The 22,052-nt window shown below is 39.7% G+C and overlaps 1 protein-coding gene across 1 annotated transcript in view; it reads left to right on the forward strand.

Moving 5' to 3' along the window:
• The window catches only part of LOC139723597 (pikachurin-like), a 152,410-nt gene that overhangs the window by 65,050 nt on the left and 65,308 nt on the right, over positions 1-22,052 (forward strand). Inside the window, exon 3 of the mRNA XM_071634831.1 lies at positions 18,454-18,723. Coding sequence (XP_071490932.1) covers positions 18,454-18,723 — 270 coding nt within the window. The remainder of the gene's footprint in view (positions 1-18,453; positions 18,724-22,052) is intronic.

The raw sequence follows: 22,052 nt of genomic DNA on the forward strand, positions 1-22,052 counted from the left end.
TTTTCAAAAAGATGCAAAGTTGTACAGTATGAATGATAACTGCAAAAAATGTCGACATTTTATATCCCATAATGCACTGCGTGTGTCGCTACTTGCTATTTTACCAGTGCTGCTGTGGCGCACAGTGGCATATTATACAAATGATGCACAGGATAGAGTGCGTTAGTGTAGGCATATAGTGCACTCGAGGGTATTTACAATTGTGAAACATGCACGAGGCGAAGCCGAGTGCATGTTACACTACATTGTAAATACCTGAGAGTGAGCTATACGCCTCCAAATAACGCCACAAAATAATCCTGTGCATCATTTGTTTTATAAAATGGGTCGAAAATTTGAAAACTAACAGCATTTTTCAGCGTTTTTCACGTACCTTTGTGGGTCAAGACGTCCGAAGATGTTCGTCCCAAACATTTACGCACGTCGCACTCGGAACTCCCGCACATATAAGTATGATGGGGGGTTGGGTTTCCGGACACTAAAGTTCCCGCATGAAAACTTACTTGTTTTACATAGAATATGCACCCTTTACCTTAAAGACTTGATATAGACTCCTCATATAGGCCTACTAGACAACATACTCTGAAAACGGCGTGAGAATTAACCTGCTAAATCGTTGGATTTGCCCTTCAAAGTGACTCCATGTACGCGCCCGGTCCCACAACGCTTGGTCTACTGTACACTGTACGTATGATACGTACGCCACACATACCATGCACGAGGGAAGAAAGGCTGGCCGGCCGGCAGCCTGAACTAGAAGTTGTTTACAGGATTGACAGCGCGTACGCGCGCACAGACGATCGGCAATAGGATTTAACACGCAGTGCAATGGGACTGAGTAACCAAAGCACATGTGACTCATTTCAGCGCTTCCTATTGGCTACATTCTTGAACCCATTTTATAAAATAGTATGATGTACGTGGCAAGCATACCATTTATGCGCAGGTCAGCTTTTCGCTAATGATAATCGTGACCCAAGTTTCGAAAATGTTTACAGTGAGAACGATGAATCAAAAAGGAGCCGGCCCTGGTGGCAACCCAAATTTTGGAATTTTTACAAGAAGAGCGTTCATACTGTCACCATTGCTCTGGGAGACTCCAGCAGTTTGCAAGATTAATGAATAGCGCATTGTCAACTGATCTTAACTTTGGCATATTCTAAAACATACATGTATGTTTTCATAATTTTCATATAACTCACCTGCATCATCGTACCAAGTAGTTGCAGGTGGGCATAAAAGTGATGATTACACCCACAGGTATAAAGTTATGAAAAACAGAAATGGTGAGGAACACTCCCGGGTATAAATGACAGCAGTGGAAATACAAATGTCAAATGCGAGATCTGATAGAGAAATAAATTATAAGACCTATTCATGCGCCTAATACCTTGACCCGATTTTGGATGAACAGGGGATTTGTGTATTCAATGTAGTAATTGCAATATTTTCCTATGGAATCTTGTTACAAAGGTAGCTCATTATATACTGGGCCCTTTTTGAAATGTGTTAGGAGTGAGCTGAGAAGGAAAGCATCCCCTTGATGATATTGTAAACTGTGTACTTCCTGCCTGCTATCATGCCACTGGACTCTGTGCCTTTTGCATGTAAAAGAAGACTGTGCAGCCAAAACTTGTCACGTCAGCGTGAGATGGCAAAAGAATGTATGTACATGCAGCCTCTTTTCCAGGAGATCGAGTTTAAAGTTTTGCAAAGTTACAGCTCTTTTCTGTTTTTGTTTAATACTTCATATATTACCCTAAAAGGACCAACTCGTCGGTTGAGATTGAGAAGGGCATTAAGTTGTATTGAACACTGTGGGTTTAGTGGCAACTTAATGCCCTTCTCATTCTCACTGGACGATACAGTATCAACAATTCAACAATATACTGAATGCAAATTGATTTCACTAGACCCCTTATTTTCAAGAGTAATTTGCATAAATCAAAACATACGTTTTTTTACCATATCTACCTAACCAAGCTATTGCTATGGTAAAACAGTGTAAGTCTTGACGTGTGAGGTGTATAGTCATTCCCTACTCCATCTTGGAACAGGAGTCACTGAACAGGTGATTTGAGCATTATTAGACTGATGGAATTACATCTTTCTTTCTCTGTCATTGGTTTTGACTCACTCTTTTTATATTTTTCCCTCTCTCTCCTTATCTATCTCTCTCTGTTTTCTGTGCTTTCCTATCTATCTCTCTCTCTCTCTCTTCTCTCTTTCTCTTCTATCTCTTTCTATCTCTCTCTTTTTTTGGTCTCTCACCTTATTTTGTCTGTCCTGGGCCATTATCACGTTTTGTACTTCAGACACACATGACATTTATGGTGGCATCACAATGATACCAATATTCTGTTCAGTTGAGGGGAAACATTGTGATATTACACCGATGGTGGGACGGTAGGGGAGTTGGGGGGGGGGGGGGGGAGGAGGGGTAGGGGGGAGAGATGGGAGGAAAGATCATCAGACGTTGGTTTGGCAGTGTGAGTGCCCTGCCGCCCAATCTTTGATCGTAATGGGACTTAAACTCCACTTAAAGCTATTGATTGAACTTTTTCCGAGTGAGGCTGGAGATACCGGGAAAAATTCTCCTTCCCCCCGAAAAGCAAAGGTTAGAGCCCCCGGAACGTGCATACTCAATTGATTGCACGAGGTCTGACAGCGCAACGAACAAATTCTATCTATGGTGTTACTACCGCTGGCTGCAGCTGAAAGGCAGAGTAGGGATTCCTCCTCCTTCCTTGTTGCTTTGTGCAGGTACTATGTTTAGCTCTGGCGCTGTATCAGTTTGAAATTTGTTGAATATTTCTTGGAAATGACGCTACCCTTGAAGTAATGGACATACCACAGAAAGACCTTTTAATCCTGTATGTTCCAGGAACTCTGGACAGTGTACACAGTGCTATGGGGCTTTGTGTGGTAGTAGGCGAGCACACACAGGGTTCAAATGCATTTCCACACCATGTTAAAGTTGTCTTAAATGTATCATGATGGAGTGAAATTGAAATAATTAAAAAAAATCGAATAAACTGAATAGTTATGGAAGTTTCGCTGGCATCAGACATTAAAAAAAAAACAATGCTCTTACATTTTGAAGTTTCACACATTTTTACCAATTTGTGATATTGGTCTCAACAGCTCCTGTGAATTAGCTGAGATTTTGATGCCATCAACTCACAAAACAGTTGAAATGAAGGATGCAGTTGTATCTATTTTGATTGCAGAAAAAGAAAAGTTGATTAAGATTTGCACGCAGTTCAGTGGAAGACTTGTGAGTCAATGTTATCTAATCGTCACATTTTCTAATTTACATATATGTGATTTGCTACTTCAATACTGCTTCATTAAAACTTGTACGTTAATGTTTTTGTGGAAACTATACCTCAATAACTTTCATATTTGACATCTGATTTGATGAAAACTCTTATTCTTTTTAATATTTCTTATACTTTTGTATTGAACTCATTTGAACATTGCTAATCATAAAAGAACTAGTCAGTGTCAATCATATGTAAAAAAGCAGAAACAAAAACTTCAAACAATAGTGCTTGTCATGTAAAAAAAAAATGCTTCTCATTGAATTTTACATGAGCTTTTGGCAATGAGCCATATGGAATGCATGATGAACTTGACTCTTACGTGTGTACAGCGTGCACAGTGTGAGTAACATTGTCCCTCACTTTGCCTCAATGTATATCGTGCTAAGCGAGCCTACTGAGCTTTATCAGAGTGTTAGCCACTACCCTGCCCTAAGGTGGCAAAGAAGCTTAATTGCACCACATATCTGATTCAGATCTGCTATCGTCTGTGGGGTCCAGCAAACCAAATTTAACTCCTCCTAGCTACGCAGGAGGCCCCACTGTGCATAGAATTGCTAATTTGATATATTTCTCGCACGCAGAAATTTTTTACGGTCCCGCAGATCCCGTTTTGCTTGTGAAAGACTCGCTTATTAGCGATGTAAATCCAATCTTCTGCCGATAAAGTCTGTGTGTGTGTGTGACTTAAATCTTGTAAGTGGGCTGTAGGCATTTCAGCCTTCTCTATGTAGATGTTTTGTTTTTTTTTTTCATCTCTCTTTCCTGTTTTCTGAGCTGCATCATGCGCTTCAAGTGACAATTCTGTTTACAGCTGTTCCTATATAGTCCCTGCAAAACTACCCACTGGATGTAGTAGTAACCAGTTTAGGAGGACGCGTTTTGGGGAATTGTGTTCTTTTTCAGTATGAATGCCTTTCTGCCATGGCAACGAGCGAAGGTCATTGACAGTTAAATTATTGTGTTTGTCCAGACTCTTGATGCAGTAGACATATTGTTAAATGCAGAATTTTTTTGCGGTACATTATTTTACGTATTTCACGCTTCTTCTGGCTAGTGAAAATTCTAAAACCCATGAAAATATCTTCAAAATTTTCTCTGCACATTGTGCATGGAATGACAATTGCGCAGCACAAATTCAACAGCCTGCAAATATGTTTTTGAGCCGCTCAGCGCGAAAAATTAATCCCTCAAAAATATTGACATTTACAGACAGTAGCTGATTCTAACAAGATAAGCAGGATATAAATCTGTTCTTTGCATGATTTGGATTTGAACACTCTGGTCAGCACTGGAGCCATATATTGTTTTGTAATACCCTTGCATGGAACAACTGTTCCCATTTTTAGATGTTTTAGTGGTGTAAAGCACTTTTGCCTCGTGCATTCACTTGTCTTACACTTTCTGAGTGGTGCATTTCCATTGGCCTTGAGAACATGATTAAAAGTTTCACATAATTCACTTTCATTGTTCATTGCAACAATGCAATCATCCGTTGATTCATCATCATCTTAAACTCTTCAACTCTTGATACCGTTCTACACTGTGCCGCACCTATGAGCTGTGGGTTCCCCCTCCTCCATGTTGCCCCGGGCAACCGCCTCGCTCTGCTTGTTGTCTTGTTCATCTCCTTTTGTTGGCAGGGTACTAAGAGGAGGGTCTCTAATTGGCGTCTCTGGTGCGATCCGGGGGCTGGTTACTTTCAGGGCAGCAGGTAGATAATTGGATGACATAAATGTCATTAGGCAGATCATAAACATTGCCGCAGCTGCTTGAAACACAATCTTCTCTTGTCGCCTCATTTTGGGTGTCTGTATGTGTGTGCGTATGTGTGGGTGTGAGTCTGTTGAATAGCAACAGCTAGACTTGCTGTGTTATGGTAACATGCATTGTTTTATCCCAGTTGGTTCCAAGAAGGCATGGAGCCAAATAGCAGATAGTGTCATTTTTTTTTCTTTTTCAAGAAAGCACTGTCCTTACCCATTTCAATCTCAGTTTTAGCCTCCCATTACCCTTCTTCTGGTAACTTTAGTTTTAAAAAAAAAGTTTACCCAAGAATATGTTGAGGGTTTTCTCCCTCAAATCATAAGATATATCAATCATGTGCCATTGTGGGATTTTGTATTCAGATTCGTTTCCCACTATTTCTTGCATTGTCCCATTTTTCTGTGTAGTCTTCTAATGATATGTAAATGAGAATGTCATATGTGATGTTATCCATATATTGAAAAAAAAACACCCTTAGCAACAAAAGCAAAGCAGTGCATGATCTGCAAATTGGCAACACAAGTCCATGCAACCACAAAGTCTGGCAAGAAAGTTTATTCAAAGAGGCAATGCACTCCCCCTCGATCCCTCCCCAATTTCACGTAAAAGAAGAAGAATTAGAAGTAGAAGAAGAAGAAGAAGAAGAAGAAGAAGAATGTTTTGAGATCATGTTTTACCCAAGAGTATTCATGGAAATCTACACTGTAAGCTATTTCTTGTAGTCAACCAAGATCTATTGTCTGATGAGAAAGATGCAAGGGGGCTTGCCCATAAGTTGGATGTGTCAGACACTTGCCGTGCTACTTGATTTGGGAAAGTGGGAAAGAAAATAATTATTCCTGCATGCCTTGCTTGTAGAATGGAGTATTTGAAGATGACATAGATGAGATGGATGAGAAAAAAAAAATAAACAGAAGTAATTAATGAAATAATTTTGATGGGCTTGTCTTCCTCCGAGGATGTAGATTTTTTTTTTTTTGGGGGGGGAAGGTAGAGGGCCTTGGGAGACTGGAAGAAAAGATAAACAAATAAATAGATGAAGAGTTTGTTCGCAAAAACCGATAAGTCCATTTTTGAAGATATTGAAGTACGGTCTCTGTCATAAAGTTCAAAATAATACCTTTTAAATGATATATTGGTCACTACATATAAAGGTACATTTTTGAAGTTATGGTCAAAAGAAGCAAAAATTTTCTTATCATTCTCTTTATTTTTCTTGACCTTTAATCGCAAATATCTCCATTTGGCAAATATGGACTTATCGGTTTTTGCGAACAAACTCTTCAGATATATTTGAAGTTTCTCCAGGCATTGATTGCTTCTTCTACAGATTGCCATACCCTCCCTGAGATGTATATCAGTTTACCGTAACAAGAGATGGGCCTCATCATCTTCCTATGCCCCCTTGAGTGATTAAAAGTGATGCAGTCATATTGGAACTCGTTTTTTTTTTTTTAAATCCTTGGCGCTTCCAGACGACACAGGCGAGCTTGATTATCGTCCTCATCGCAAGGTCCGCTTCACAAGAGGCAAACAATAAAAACTCAATTTCAGGGTCGTGATGAGGCGCACAAAACAGCAATTAGGCCCACTTCAAGTGTTGGGAATCGATAGACGGAGAAGCCTTCCAATGCGAGTATAACAGTTAATTTGCGAATACACAGGAAAGAATGAGCTCGAGTGAGGAGTGGTGGGGGGGGGGGGGGGGGTGGCGGTCTGTACAGAGAGCTGTCAATAATATGAAGGCCACCGTAATATATATTGCTAACTAATTAATACGGTAGGGGAACAGAGCTTAAAGGCTTCGGTATTCCGGCATTCTCATAGACAGCCATGATAGAATTGATTTTCACATATCCGCACAAAACAGATCAATGTATTATGGCTAATTTTTGTGAAATTGAGCACTTGGAAAAAGGAACGTAGGAGATTACAGTAGACAGTCAGTCTGGAAAGTTCTGTTTTGTTTTTTGTTTTTTGTTTTCATAAATTTGTAAAGGAAACAACAATTACATGGAAATTGAAAGAACCTAATGATCAAAATTTGCTTTCGTAGAAAGTCAATAATAAAATTGATCAACGAACCCTTAACTTAAAGTCATGTGTTTTCTTCAAAGTATTGTGTCGAGAGGTAAGGTTTTTCAATCGATTTAATTATTAAGGTCATCCAAACTTGATGCATCATTTCAAAGCCGATTTCCTCTTTACAAATCAGATCTGAACTTTAAAAATCTAATTTGACAACCTGTTATTTTGTTCTGTGGTGCAAGTCGCCACTTGTATAGTTTCATAATATTTTCCTTAAATAAAAGTGCAATTTTCACATCACTCAGGTACACGCTGTAACATGCTGTATATAACCTCTTCTTGGATTATGGCTTTATCTGAAGTGTAGCTGTAATTACTCTAATATTTATCTCTACCGTCTTCTTTCAGGAGGCTGCTCATGTCATCAGCTGGGAATTAGAGCGTTACATTTGAGCGTTACTTAAAATGAAACAATCAATTTTCATGAAATAAAAAGTTTATTTAATCAAAAGTGAGTAGATTTATTTTAACATTGTTCCAAATATCTGGTAAAATAGCGCTCATGTTGATTTGCATTTAAACATTGCACTGATTGTAAAAATTATTTGATGGTATTGAGACCATTATGTATTGCGGCTAATTTTTGTGTGTGAAATTGAGCACTTGGAAAAGTATATTTTACTTTGATTGAAAATGATACATCGACCGCTATGTAGTATGTTGTATTTCTTTTTGTGTATATCCAAGCTGGGCATTCTGTATTATTATATTTTGTCATATTCTATGTATTTTCCATCGAGAAATACAAAAATAAAATTGAAATTGAAACTGAAATTGAAAAATAATGTAGCAGAGATCAAGCTTTACAACATGATACCAATAACTCAATACCCCCCCCCCCCCCCCCAAATTGTGATAACGCCTTTCTGGTTCTTACCCAACGATGTATTCAAAATCTACTGTAGATATGAACCTTGTCTATATTTACCGTGAAATGAGGAAAGGAATATTCGTACAATTTCGCAGATTTCGTGAGAGTCAAGATTCGCAAAGATATAAAATACACCCGGAAGTTATTGTCCACACTATATGAATACACAATGAATACCATTGACAATTCACGAAAATGTCATGCTGAGAAGAAAGGCCCTTGGCTCCCCTTCACCAAAATTTCATGCTGTAAAAATATCTTGCTTTATGGTACACTTTTTTTTTTTTCCAGCATGGTGCATGTTGCCCTTAAAATCTTGCAAAGGCACATGTGGCCATCTTTAGATATTAAAGGCATTTTTATGCCTCGGCCCGAAGGGTGCCAGAGGCGTTATTTTGTAATTAATTTTCAAATGACCTTGGATTATACAGAATGGAAATTTAGGAGCTTGTGATATTTGGCTTCTAATGGCCAAATGAAAAGCAGATGAGCATTGGTTGCATAACAATGTTACGAGAATAATATATTTCTTCCAATTACAAAGTTGTGAATGGCAAGTCTTCATCGTAGTTAGAATAGGAACTCTCTTTACAGGCTTCTATCTTGGCAGATGCCGAATTGGTTATCACAAATATGATGCCTTTTGAAACAAGTAAACCTTTTTTTTTTTTAAGCTTACACATAGAATAATTTGTGGGATATCAGTCAGGAATTATATTGCAATCCGTGTATGACTCCGTATTATGACTTTGAGGTGAAATGAAATTAATTTCCCTTACAATCACCTGAACTCAGCTGCAAGTGTTCACAACTCGAAACTGGCAAATCCAGTAATATATGGACCCTGATGTTGGCTCTTCTGATAGAGCTCTTCATAATTCCCGCAGGCAGAGGTTGGTGTGTGAGTGTGTGTTGGGGGGGGGGGGGGAATGGGGTCAAGCGCTTCCAAGTTGTCAAAGAAAACACCGACTTTCCACCACTCCATTTGTTGTGAGGCAAATGAATGTAAAGTGTGATTTGTCTGTGTCGTGAAAATGCCACCCGGGAATGTGTATTTCAGATTAGACATTTTATGTCAACTCCCTCTGTTACCGATCCTCCTCCGTCACAAACTCACTCTCTCTCTCTCTCTCTTACTATGTGCTGCTCCCAGAGGAGTGTTGATGTTGCCACGGCAACAGGGCATCAATTTTTCAGGTCGAAGCAGAGGGATGGCTGCCATTCTTCCACGGTTGATGGATTGCACACCGCTAGTGAAATGGCTGAGATGGTTCAATCACAGGAGAGAGAAGTGGGAATGTCTTGAATGAATGTATCCAGTGTGAGTGAACCTATTCCAAGTCAAGGGCATAACATCAGTCAAATTGTATAATTCCATTATAGCACAGCATGAATGTAGTAGCTCATTCTGATCCAAAAGATAAAACAATGATGGCAAACAAATAGAATAAAAAAGGCTGCATTCTCTGCTCCACACAATGATATTGAATACATTAATACAGAATTTAGATGAACAGCAAATATCGGTTATTTTATGGTATCCAAACATCAAGCACAATACATATGTAGCACAGCCATGGGTGTTGTTGGGGTATTGCAAGTGTGAATTATGCATAGGAATGCCCAACACTGAATCCTTACACTTTCATATCAAACTGAATGAACCCTATCCGGAGTAGAAGCAGTTACTTGACATTCTTAAACAACTCGGGGGTGCTTGTGGCAAACATAACACGACACCGATCAATTTTTAACACCATTTAGCAACATCCCCGGGGAATACAGTCTGTCTACATTGAGATGAAAGTCTTTTGGACCATGTAGTTTGCCCAAAGCGAAATCTCCTATTTTCTCATGCACAGCTACAGCAAGCCTTTCACACCTCCATGGCACGTGCGCATGGTAAACGACTTGGCACCACCGTGGTTAGCCTTCGATATACAGCTGCATCTTTGCTTGACCGTATTGCAACTCCCATGATGATAAAACTTGACTGAGAAAGGCATTCATGTTTAGGACACTCACCTGTTTTTCCCAGTCAGGTGCATTATTGATTATCATTACACCTGCCTGTATGTGTACCCTCGTGTGTATCAAAATTTTAAAAAAATTTCATGTGCATTTTATTTTCCTGGATTTTGCGAGAGCCAAGATTACCATGCTTGCAAAAGTTCTTGTCTTATACTGTATGCATTGAATGCCAGTTGCAATTTGCAAAAATTTCATGTTGTGAATATTGTTTGTTTTATAGTGTGCCATTATCATGATCAGTTGAATGTACAGTGTACTATCTGTGGTGGCTACGAGGGAAATGTTACTGTAAAACCAGCAATATTAGAGTGCATTTAATTTCTCAAAATTTGTGAGAGCCAAGATTTGTGAAATTAAAATGCAAGCAAAAAGGTTCTTGTCTCCGCTTAATGCATTGAATGGTAATGGCAATTTGCGAAAATTTTATGCCGCAAAAAAGGCCGTCAGCTTCACTTAAGCCAAAATTGTATGTTGTGAAAATGTCTTGCTTTACAAAAGTACACTCTTTCTGAAATGCATTTCCTATCACACCACTCCTAATCCATGTTGGTATTAATAGAAAAGAACTAAATGAAGACTTCTTTCAGGGAGAATTGAGAGGACAGTTGAGAGAGATCTCGCTTTTTAATCAAATTCTTAACACCTCACAATCTGTCGCCCTCTCCCATGCTCCTTCCCACTTTGCTTGTCACTCCCGCTAATTCTCTCATCATCTCTTCTCCGCCGCTTTCCCTCGGCACTTGAAACTACCTCTGTGTATACAGATTGCGTATTCAGGGAGTGTATCTGCAGCATGGCGGGGGTGGGGGGGAGGGCTCTTCCCCTTTCATGCTCTTACGAAGCATCTGATATTTACTATACAGCGGGGGAGTAACGGAGTGTTTTCAATGGGGCATTGGCGAGATACTCTCCCTGATACCAGACACCCGGTAGAGTCTGTACATGAAACATTCAGTGTCACCCTTGGGGACGGGCCTACTGCATCACTTGTTCCGGAGGACATTGCTCCCCAACCGTCACCATGGCGATCAGCCAACATCACTTCAACCTTCCCCCTACAGTGCATTCTCCTCTTATAAGTCTCATGAGTGCAGTCGTAGCATCTTCCCCGAGAGGAAGAAGGGGAGAAGTTAAGTTTAGGCTTCATTTTCTTGAATGGCGAAAAAGCACATCATTGGGCAGCATTTGTCATGCTCACTGAATTTGCTGTTGAGTGTTTCTTGCTTGTTTACATAACAAGATAATCGTATGCTATGTGTCTGCTGATGAAACCCCCCCTTTGTTGCTCCCTGTATGTGTGACAAACTTTTTCAAAGTTGAGCTAATCAGTGCGAGACATTTTTATGTCTTTTTGTTAAGGAGAACTCAGTATTTTGAAAGGAAAAACAATAATCAAATTTGTAATAAGGTTTGAAAGTCAAGGTTGAGCATGTGAATCTTTGAAAGGGAATTGAATTACCATCAACAGCATTTGAATGATGTAGCAACTGTGTGAGTACTCCTGTGTAACAGAGTATATAGTTATGAGTCAAACAACCCCCCCCCCCAAAAAAAAAAAGAAAAAAAAAATCAAATCTCTATCTGTGAAGGAAAAAATTGAACAGAATCAATAGTATTATCATAAGGGAGAGCAACCAAAGTTAGCACTACCCAGCTGGGCAACCTTGTGTTTAATCTGTGCAGTTATTACACTCTTAAACAGGCTTCTGGCAGTCCGTATCTTCACCTTGTTAGTGTCATACAGTCACAAGTCTGACAAATATTTGATAGTTTTTATCACCTCAAAAAGATAGTGCCAGACAATTTCTCTTATTAAGTGGGCTTTCCAATCTTTGGCAGCTGTGGCCAAGAAATCAAGAAGAGGTTGTGAGTTTTTTTACCCATGTTGGTGCATCATTTCCCTGAAAACTTTCCCCCGGAACACACTCGTTGGGAAGAGAATCCCAGTGCAGCGCAGCTCTGCCCATAGATGCCGTGTCCCCCCAACCCACCGCTTCAATTTGCGAAGGATCGATGGCCTGCTGTAGGTTGATATCGTTCCGGGCAAAAAGCCGCAGGCCTCATGTGGCAGACGGCCCTGTAATTGCTGCGTAACTTGGTTACAAGCTCGGCAACTGAAGATACCTCGGGTGGATTAACCACACTCTCGGAGGCCAAATGGGAGAGAATAAAACTTTGAGAGAAAATAGCTAAAGAAGAGAGAAAGAGAGGGAGAGATATATAAGGAGAGAGATGTATATACAGAGAGAGAGGGAGAGAGAGAGAGAGAGGGAACCCCCAAGATGATGATTGTGATTTCATATACTTCTCTTGTACATCTTTTTTTGTTTCTGTTGTTTGAATCTTCAGAGGTATATAAGTGGGGCATATCTAACCATCTCCTTGTTTCTTCTCTTCATTTCCTTGACTCTTTACTCTTTTTCTTCCCTCGTATAATCTCTCTTTCATGACGCTCTGGGGTTCAATCCATAATTGTCATTTCCTCGTGGTGTAGAAAAATGAAAAAGCAGAATGCGTCATGACGATTGCAGCACCTGGAGTGGTCTGTTCGACACTCGTGTTGTCGTACTCTTTGATTGTTGGGCTGCAGCAAACAACTTTCAGTGTGATGGAATAAAAAAACCCCAAAAAACAACAACACTAGAGATAGAGAAAAAAAATCAAACTTTCAATTTCTCCCCGCCAGGCTCACACTAATGTGTATTTGTACACAACCAACGAGGGAGCACTTTTCCGGGAAGTATTGATTCTTTTCTTGTGTGTGTGTGGGTGATTTGCTAGGAGTAGCACCATTCAAATATTGGATTGTAAGCTCTCCTTAGCAATAAAGAAGTCTGTCACATATTTTTTTTTCAAGAAAAGACAAACTAAAACTTATGAAACCCGTCGAGTCCCCAAAACCACATTTTGATGGTTTTGTGCTGTATTTGTTTCATAACAGCTTTTGCAGATCTTTGTTAGTGTTTCATGATTGGAAGGAAGCAAAACTTTTTCCTTTCAGAACTTTGTTGTTCATGTAAGATTCTTTATCATATGGTCTCACAATTTGCAAAGCATCTTACTTTCTGAATGTAACTCTGATTCTTATATTGGCAAAACATTTTACATGATTAAAGTTCCTATTTCTCAGTTAAATCTGCTATTCCCCCCCTTTTTTTTGGGGGGGGGGAGGGTTACATGGAGTAATACAATTTCTTAGTCCTTTTCTCCAATGCGAGATATGTAGTGAAAGTCAGAGGTGCCAGTTTCGTGATGGTTAAGGCTGTAGTTTCTGTAGCAAGATGCCTCAAGGATTTGATTGCCTGACTAAGAGTTCATCAAAATCATGCCTCATTCTTGATAGTCCTCCAAAGCAGAAATGCAAGGGTACATGATCAGTTGTTGCAAAGTAGTCTCCTTCCAAATATTGCATAGTGGCTTGTGTGAATAGGCCATGTATTAAAGACAGTCCTTTAAGAAGTGTAATTTGCAAGGCAACAGTGCTGAATTGTAACCAGTTTTATGTATCTAACATTTGAGGTCAATGGATGTTTTCAGAGAGCACAAGACAGTGCTAATTGAGTCAAGCTTAAGTTTATTTTTTTTTTCCTTTGGGCAGAATTTAAGTAGAGCGTGGCTGCAAATTTTATAGGATTAACCCTTAATTTATGACCAATTTAGATTGCAATCTGCCAGAAACTAGATCCAGTCTACAGGATATAATTTGTGAATGTGGATCATTCAGAAATATTACAGATTTGAATCTGTCAAAAAAAATTGAATTTTGGAATGATATGTCAAGCACGTGATTATAGAACTTTAATCCTGACTTGCCGTAGGAAAATGGAAAAAAAAAGTTGATTTAAGCCATAGTGACAACACATTTAAGCTCACAAGTAGACACTTCCCACATTTCTTGCTCTGTGCAACGAGAGAGAATGATAGAAAAACAGTCCTTTGTTAGTAAAATGCCTGTGTGTTCTGCCATTTTTCCCCTCAGCCTCAGATGGCATTGTTGTGCTCTAAACCTATTCTGCTCTATTTCTCTTCGAGCCAGGTGCATGTTGGAAATCCATTCAAAGCTTTTATTTTTCCAGCTCCCTGGCTTCGGGCACGTGGAAATCTCTGGTAGCATACAGAACTACAAAGCGCGAGATTTTCTACCTGTGAAACGGTATAGAAGCATGTTGCATTGATGCTGAATGACTGCTTAGCAAAAAAAAAAAAAGTAATTTACGATTTCCATCAAAAGTTAGAGCGTTCAGAGATTTGGTTGCAGATTGGGGTAGGATAGGGGCTGATAATCGGCAGAGAGTATAATAGGTGCAAACATTAGGATGCAAAAGAAATTGCTGCCCTAGGTAGAAATTGAAATATTTTTACTCGCTGAGGACGGGCTGATTTTGCTACAACACGCATTTCCCATAGACACCTGCCCAGGTATACTCAGGACTCGTCTTCAACAGGTTAAAGGTTGGTAAAGTATGGAGCTGAAGGGGAAGATTAACTGTATGTTGGACAAAGTGCTAGTAAATGGTCAGAGAAAAATTTGATTGAAAAATGACAATACAGGGTATAAGATGAACAGATATAAATTTCTTTTTGACTCAGCTTGATTTTTTTTTGTTGTTGGGTCAAATCAAGGCTGCAAATGGCTAGAAGCATAAAATTACATGTAGAAGAGAAGAACAGACTGCCAAAAGGAAGCAATATCTTGAATATTTTCTTTTTCTTAATTGTCATAGGAATATTTTGATAACTTGAGAATTATTAAATGAGAAAACTGAACAAAAGACATAGGCAAAATGTATTTAATCTAGCGATTGCTAAAAATCACTTGCACGAAAATATTCACTTTTTCTGTAGTCCAAATGTGAGAGAAGTTTTGTCCATCTGTTATCACATTGGCTGTAGAAAGAAATGTTTGAAATATTGAAATGAAAAAATAAAATGTGAATTATTATCATTCATAACCTCAAGGAAGCTGAAAAACTGATAACCCGATACATTGCGTATAGCATTTGATTCAAATGCGAAGGAGCACAGGACTCGATGACATTCAAAACTTCTGTGCTGTTTGTTTCGAGTTCCTTGCAGATCACATGTTAGGAAATCAGATGTAGCACCAATTAATATAAGATGGGAAAGATAAGGGAAAAGTAATCCTCAGGAAAAATATGTTATGAATTGCCAGGTTGGAAGGAAAAAAATAGGAAGGGGGGGGGGGGAGGAGAGATAGAAATAACTTTTAAGAAGCAGAGAACCATTGAACAGGATCAGGATGAGACCCGAACCGGAAAAAAGAAAGAAAAAAGAGCAGAATGAAATTTGATAGCTTCGTCAGACAAGTGCCATAGCAAGACCTGGCGGGGAGTGTTTGGACAAGATGCGAGTTAATGGAGCGGTAGGCCCAGCTACCGCTGGAGTATTTAGGCTAAACATGGTGTAAGGAGCTTTGCATTTCGTGTATAGATTTCTCCGGGGTCGTGTCGCATGGGTTAGGTGAGGAGGCGGCGCTAGACAAGCCTGCGAGTCTTTTAGAAGGCGTGGAGTGATGCCATGCATCTGTTCTCCCGGTACTGACGATTCTATCACCATATCTCTCCAGCGGTCAGTTTTTCTGATTTTTGATTTTGAGGGGTATTGGCAATCCAAGCTACAAATCAAATTTTTGTGGAACTTTTGTAATATCGAGGGACTTCAAAAAGTGCAGAGATTTGGGTCACCAAGTTCAAATACATTTCTCATATTTCTTGATGACCCTAATGAACAGGAATAAACTTTGGCAGTAAAAAAAAAAAGATGGGTTCAGATCTGAGTTGTTGTTTGCATTTTTTTAATTATTTGAACAGTGGATTATCTGATGAAGGGACACAAATGAAACTTGTCAATGTCAGGACTTTTAAACGAGTTTGATTCATTCGAAGATTTCTCTTGAAAGAATTATTTTTTCTACTTGAAGATCAAAAACATGTTAATGAAAATTCTTTAGGTCTTTTGGAATGGTCATTCTTTTGGCAGTATACAAAGTGAGATTACCCTGTCGAGGACAGGCTGATTTTGCTACAACATGTATTTTCAATAGACACTTACCGGAGTATACTCGGGACTCGTCACAACGGGTTAAGACAAGGGAATTTTGGTCAAAATCGTACTTTGGGTAAATTTTATCTCTTGAAAATATGTTGTAGTGTAGTGAGCTGATTTCCATTTGATTTCTCTTTTCTTAGCCATCATATGAATGTCTCTGTATGAATTGAGCAGAAAAAAAAACCAACAACATCAGTGCAGTTCTTTTTGACACTTGCTTTGTAGGAATCAAAACACCTCCGACATGCTAACGGTCTAATCAGACGTGAAACCTTGCCATATTTACCAGCAGGGCATGGAGCATTTTGCGTATTAATGATAACCTGAGGCTGAAATGACCCAAATTCAAATGAAATGAACCCTGACCAAGTGGAAAAAAAAAACATTCTAGTTTTCACAGAGTTTTTGAAGTCTTAGATTTCTATGAGTATTTGTGCTGGTTGGAAAAAAATTAGGGGTTGTGAAAGGAATTCATCCTGTCTTGAATTTTGCAATAAAAAAAAAAAGAAGAAACCATTTCCTGACTGAGTAAAGCCACGTTTTTTGACATTTTAAATGTCGAGAATGAAATTCTTTTGCAGATTGGCGAGACTGTTTAGTGAATGGATGAATGGGCAAACATATTAAAGATATTAGATTCAGGCTGCAGCATAGAGAAAAAGCCCTGAGTCATATTGGTGTAGGCATCTCTATTTACTCTGTTTGTAACCACAGGACTGGAATCTCTTATTTCTATTTATTGTATCATAATATGTAGTAGTGTATTGGCATATACATTTACAAAGGGAATTCACCTCACATTGCACTTAAAGATCTTGAATTGATTTCCACTTACTTCATGATTTTCAAAGCTGTTCGTGATGACGTAAAGACAACCCAAGATAATGTATTAGCTACATCATAAACCATCGTGGAATGGCCGAATCGGGATGACACTTTTGTTCTGGGGTCAGAAGTGGAGCTCTGCTTTCAGTCATATCATATTTGATATTTTGCATGTGGGTCACATCCTGCTAGGTGCAAAAAGGATGTTTGATTGACATACAGTTTCAGAGAGCATCCCTTTTCTCATTGGTTCACATGTGATGGTTTCTGCATTACTGTAAAACATGATATTTTCGCAAATTGCAGCCGACGGCCTTTTTTTGTTGCACGCAATTTTCGCGAGTTGCCTCTAACATTCAGTGCATATAGTGTAGACAAGAACTTTCATGTGCATTTTGATTCTCGCGAATCTTGGCTCTCGCAAAAGTCGCAAAATTAAAATGCACGCAAACATTCCTCGTTTGACAGTATCCATTTGCCAACAGGGTCACTTACAAAGGGTGACGTGACATTTGCTCCTACGACAATTGCTCCGGTCTTATTTTCTCCAAGGACTTAAAGGGTTAGGGTTAGGGTTGTGATGGGACTTTGGGTGTAGTTCAATGTGAGGATTAGGATTAGGGTTAGGGTTATGTTTGTGGTAATGTGTGTTTGGCAAAGTGTGCAGATATTTCATTGGAGCAATTGTCACAGGAGCAAATGTCATGGAACCCTGATGGAGACCTGATGAACTATTATTTATCTTTGCCACCCCTTGTATTGTTGAAAGAAAGTTAGCATAATGTGAACATTATTACTGTAACCACATAGAAGGACCTATATTAAGCTTACAACACGTATCGGGGCAATTACCCCCCCCCCCCCCCCCCCCCCCCCCGGCTAAATACTGCTAAGTGGTAAGGTTAGAGTAACGATTATGGTTAGGGTTAGGGTTAGGGTTAGGAGTTTGGGTTAGGGTTAGGTTTAGGTTTAGGATTAGGATTAGGATTAGGGCCAGGGGAAGGGTCCTGGGAAAATTGCCCAGGGGGTAATTGCCCTCGACCCCTTATAACAAATTAGTTGTTCGTGAACATACATACAAGACACTACCACTCTCCCTAATCCTGCTTCACTTTTATAATCACCAATCACCATACCAGTTATCATCTTCTTCATCAGCGATCATCATCATCATCATCATCATCATCATCATCATCAGTTGCATCTTTGTTGTCATTGGCAACAGCAGCATGATCTTCCAGGGCCCCATTTCATAAAAGATGTATGATAGCAATTCTTGCTAGACCGTCAACTTCTTGTAGCAACAGCCAACAAGGAAGCAGGATTTTTGTCATTACCGTGACACTTGCCATTGCAGCAAAAGTTGCTGTCATGCCAACTTTATATGACATGGGGCCAGAGTTTACACGAATTCTCTTTGACCTCTTCGACTTGTTACAGGTATTAGTGGATGTTTCTTCACACTTGATCTTTCTCCAGGTGAAACGATTGACATCGATGGCGAGCCACCAACGACGGACACCCTCATCACTGACGACGAGGACCTCGACGGCCAGGGCAGCGGCTCTGGCGACGGGGCCGACCCCGACGCTGAGCTGGATCCCACGACCGGCCCGACCGAACCCATCGAGCAGGCAGGTCTGACGTGCATGGACTGGCCGTGTGAGAATGGTGGTACCTGCTTCATCCTTGGGGAAACACCTATGTGCAACTGTGCCCTAGGGTGGGAGGGGGCCATGTGTGAACAAGGTAAGGCACATTGCAGTATATGTACCAAATATAACATATAAGTATGTGCATTTCTGTATGTGATTTCTCTTTCATATCATTTTTAGAAGTTTTCCATTTGATTTTGATTGTACCAATAAAAAAGTGTATGATTGATGTCAGATTCCTCTGAACAATTACTATGCATTTATAAATCTATCCTTTTCTTCCATTTTCTGTGTTATATTTATGACACCAATTATGCTTCCTTTCCAAGGTCCTAAAAATGTTGCTTTTTTGTACTTTTTTTTACCTTGGCAAGTTTATTTATTTAGGGAAATTATCTTCTGCAGTATCTCTTTTTTTCTATACAGAACTACTGATAGGACTTAGAGCTGAAATATAAATGCAGTCAAATTTATTTGCTGCAATTTTCATTCTCATTCTCAAAAAATATGTGGGAGTTCACTGGCTTAGTTGAAAATATTCATCAGCAGCAGAACACAGCGACTATGTAATTCGACCGGCCTGTCCAAGGCTTGCCCCCGTGGGTATATTTTCAGTGAAAATGTCATTTAATGATAATCATTTACCTGGTATGACACCCCCTGTGGGCCCTAGCAGGTTTGTCCTGCTTCGTCATGCACTCGCCATGGCAACCAATGTTTATCGACATGGTCACAGAGAACCCCAGAGGTGTCAAAACATTAGTGCGAGGAAGTATGGAGTGCTGGATCTGTTTTTTTTTTTTTGCTCTATCTGGTGCTCTCTTCCCCCCCCCCCCCCCACCTTCTCTCTCCCCCCTCTCTCTCCAATTCCGGTGGCAGATGGGGGGGGGGGGGGGGTAGGGGCACCGGGCCCCATTTATTTTTGTTAGAATGAAAAGAAAAAAGAAGGAAAAGGGGTGCATGTGCCCCCTTTATTATATTCTTATTCATGTTGCACTCCCCTTTCCAGAATTCCTAGATCCGCCCCTGAACTCAGATCCCTGCCTGCAAAACAATAAATATTGTTGTTTCACCACTTGATCCCCTTACCCCCCAACCTTTTAGGGGCTGTGTTTAATTTTTGGATCATTGAAAGTGCTTCCCAAATCATCATCTTTGGGCTACCCAGCCTGCCCCCGGAGAGGGGAAACAAGTCCAACGTTAGTCTGTTGTGATACTCTGGGGCAGGCAACTCACAGTCCTAGGTGCCTAGTCCTGACTTTGCAGAAGTGTTTGTCTCCCTACATCTTTATATCTCCCCCTCTCTTACTGTATCATTTTGTTATATCCCCTCCCCTCTCTCCCTCTGCAGTAGTTATCTCTTTTTCTTTCCCTTTCTCACTATGTGATTACAAACATGCATATTTGTGTATGCAAGTATATATATGTGGTGTGTGTGTATAGAACATGTATGTATTGATTTAGTGTGGCACATACAATTTTTCTGAATTCATCACAGATCCAACACATATAATATATTCATATATCCCGATATATTCACATTTTTGTATGAGACACTTTTCTCACTGTATATGGACATACATATTTGCAAGTGTGTGTGTGTGTGTGTGTGTGTGTGTGTGTGAATTAGATTTCTGTCTTGAGCTCTTGTTTTTTGTCATGGAATATATGTGAATTCAGAATTACAGAGAAAAGAATGCAGGGGAAGCATTCAAAGAGTCTGGCATGGCTGGTATTTCTATGAAAAACATGTGATTTATGCATGCCCAACTCGTGGAGATTTGACAGTTCATATAAACCACTGATGATGTGTGCATGCCCATAACCAGGAGACTGATCAGGGAGAATAAGCTGGGGGAAATCCCCATTGCAATGTTCAGAGTGTAATACTCCTGAGAGACGACGGCAAACTCCTTCATTTGAGGTCTAGTAGAAAGTATCAGCAATTCAAATGTGGATTGATGGAATGATAAGGTTGAGTAGGTACAGGAGTGAAATAAAACGCCAGTAGAAAACCCCTTTTGAGGACTAGCTGATTTTGCCATAACATGCATTTCCCATGATCTGCCAAAGTATAGTGTTCAATGGGTTAATATTTTGCCATACAGCAATAATCGTAGGTCATTGACTAGGACAGCTGTTTGTCAGTTATGTAACAAAGGGGCTGGTGAGTATCTTTTGCTTTATGAGTTTAGTGTTTCAGTTGAAAACAGCCACGAATGGTTGTGTCAAATGATTAAAAGAGCAAGTAATCTAAAGTATCAGTCCTCATAGTGAAATGGTTGTAATAATATGTATACATTAGTCTCTGCACATGCAGCAAATGTAATGACATTTATACAACTTCAACATGGCTGTTACTGTTTTTTTTTTGGTCTTTGATGTGTTTTGCTTGCTTACTTTGTTAAATATAATAACCCATCATCCAGTCCGTGAACATACCTTACCCATCATCCAGTCAGTAAACATACGTGAGTGTTTTCTAGTGGGTTTCCATAGATGTTGATTGCAATATCAAATTACATCACCACCAGCACCTCCACCATTGCCCTCACCACCAACATAACAATTACATGACAACAAATGCCCTAGCCACATTGTTTCTGAGCCAAAGTAAAATTCAGTGGTTATGAGGGTAAATTAATATATCTGTGAAGCGCATACAGTTCTCCCACTAAATCCAGAGTGATTAGAGAGGCAGGAATGGGGATGAATGCCCTAGCCACTATGTTTCTGAGCCAAAGCAAATGTAGATTTATATATCTGTGAAGCACATGAAGTTCTCCCTCTGAATCCAGAGTGACTGGACAGGCGAGAATGGGAAGTCATATCGTAAAGGCAGGTGACGATCGAACGCCATGCGAAGTGCCAATGCCTGCTTGGAGGTGGCGCTGCCCGAACAGGTGCCAAGCGAACAGATGGAGGCAGACTCTTTGCCCTTGTGGAAGCGAGAAGGACTTGATTGCTTTCATGCATCCTTGTGTGAGGGAAAAAACAGAAAATGAGACTCATCTTCAAGTTAAAATCATGCGTCACTCACATACACAGCCTCTACCGGCTTTGGTATGAAGGCCAATGGCTGTCTGTATGCGCCAGCCTTCATTTTTTTCCCCCTATCTAGTGATTTTTCCATGTGTGCTATCTATAGTAGATTTGAACAGAGGTGTGTACAGTAGAAATTGTCTTGTGTTTTCTATGTGTATGTTTTTTTCCTTTCTTCTTTGTTTTGATGATGTCATTTTAGTGAAAAATGAATGATTTGGTTACTGAAGATATGTGAGATGAAACTGGCTTCCTTCTCCTTCTAGTATGTAATCAGTACAGAGAATTTCAACAGAGGCATGAAAAATATCTAAAGATCCTAATCAAGATCTGTTTACACAACGACTGATATGAGAAAAAGGGGAATCAAACAATCATTTT

Source organism: Diadema antillarum, unplaced genomic scaffold, assembly GCF_040938485.1.
Source record: "Diadema antillarum isolate AM-2024a unplaced genomic scaffold, OU_Dant_1.0 scf00000195, whole genome shotgun sequence".
Classification (NCBI taxonomy): Eukaryota; Metazoa; Echinodermata; class Echinoidea; order Diadematoida; family Diadematidae; genus Diadema; species Diadema antillarum.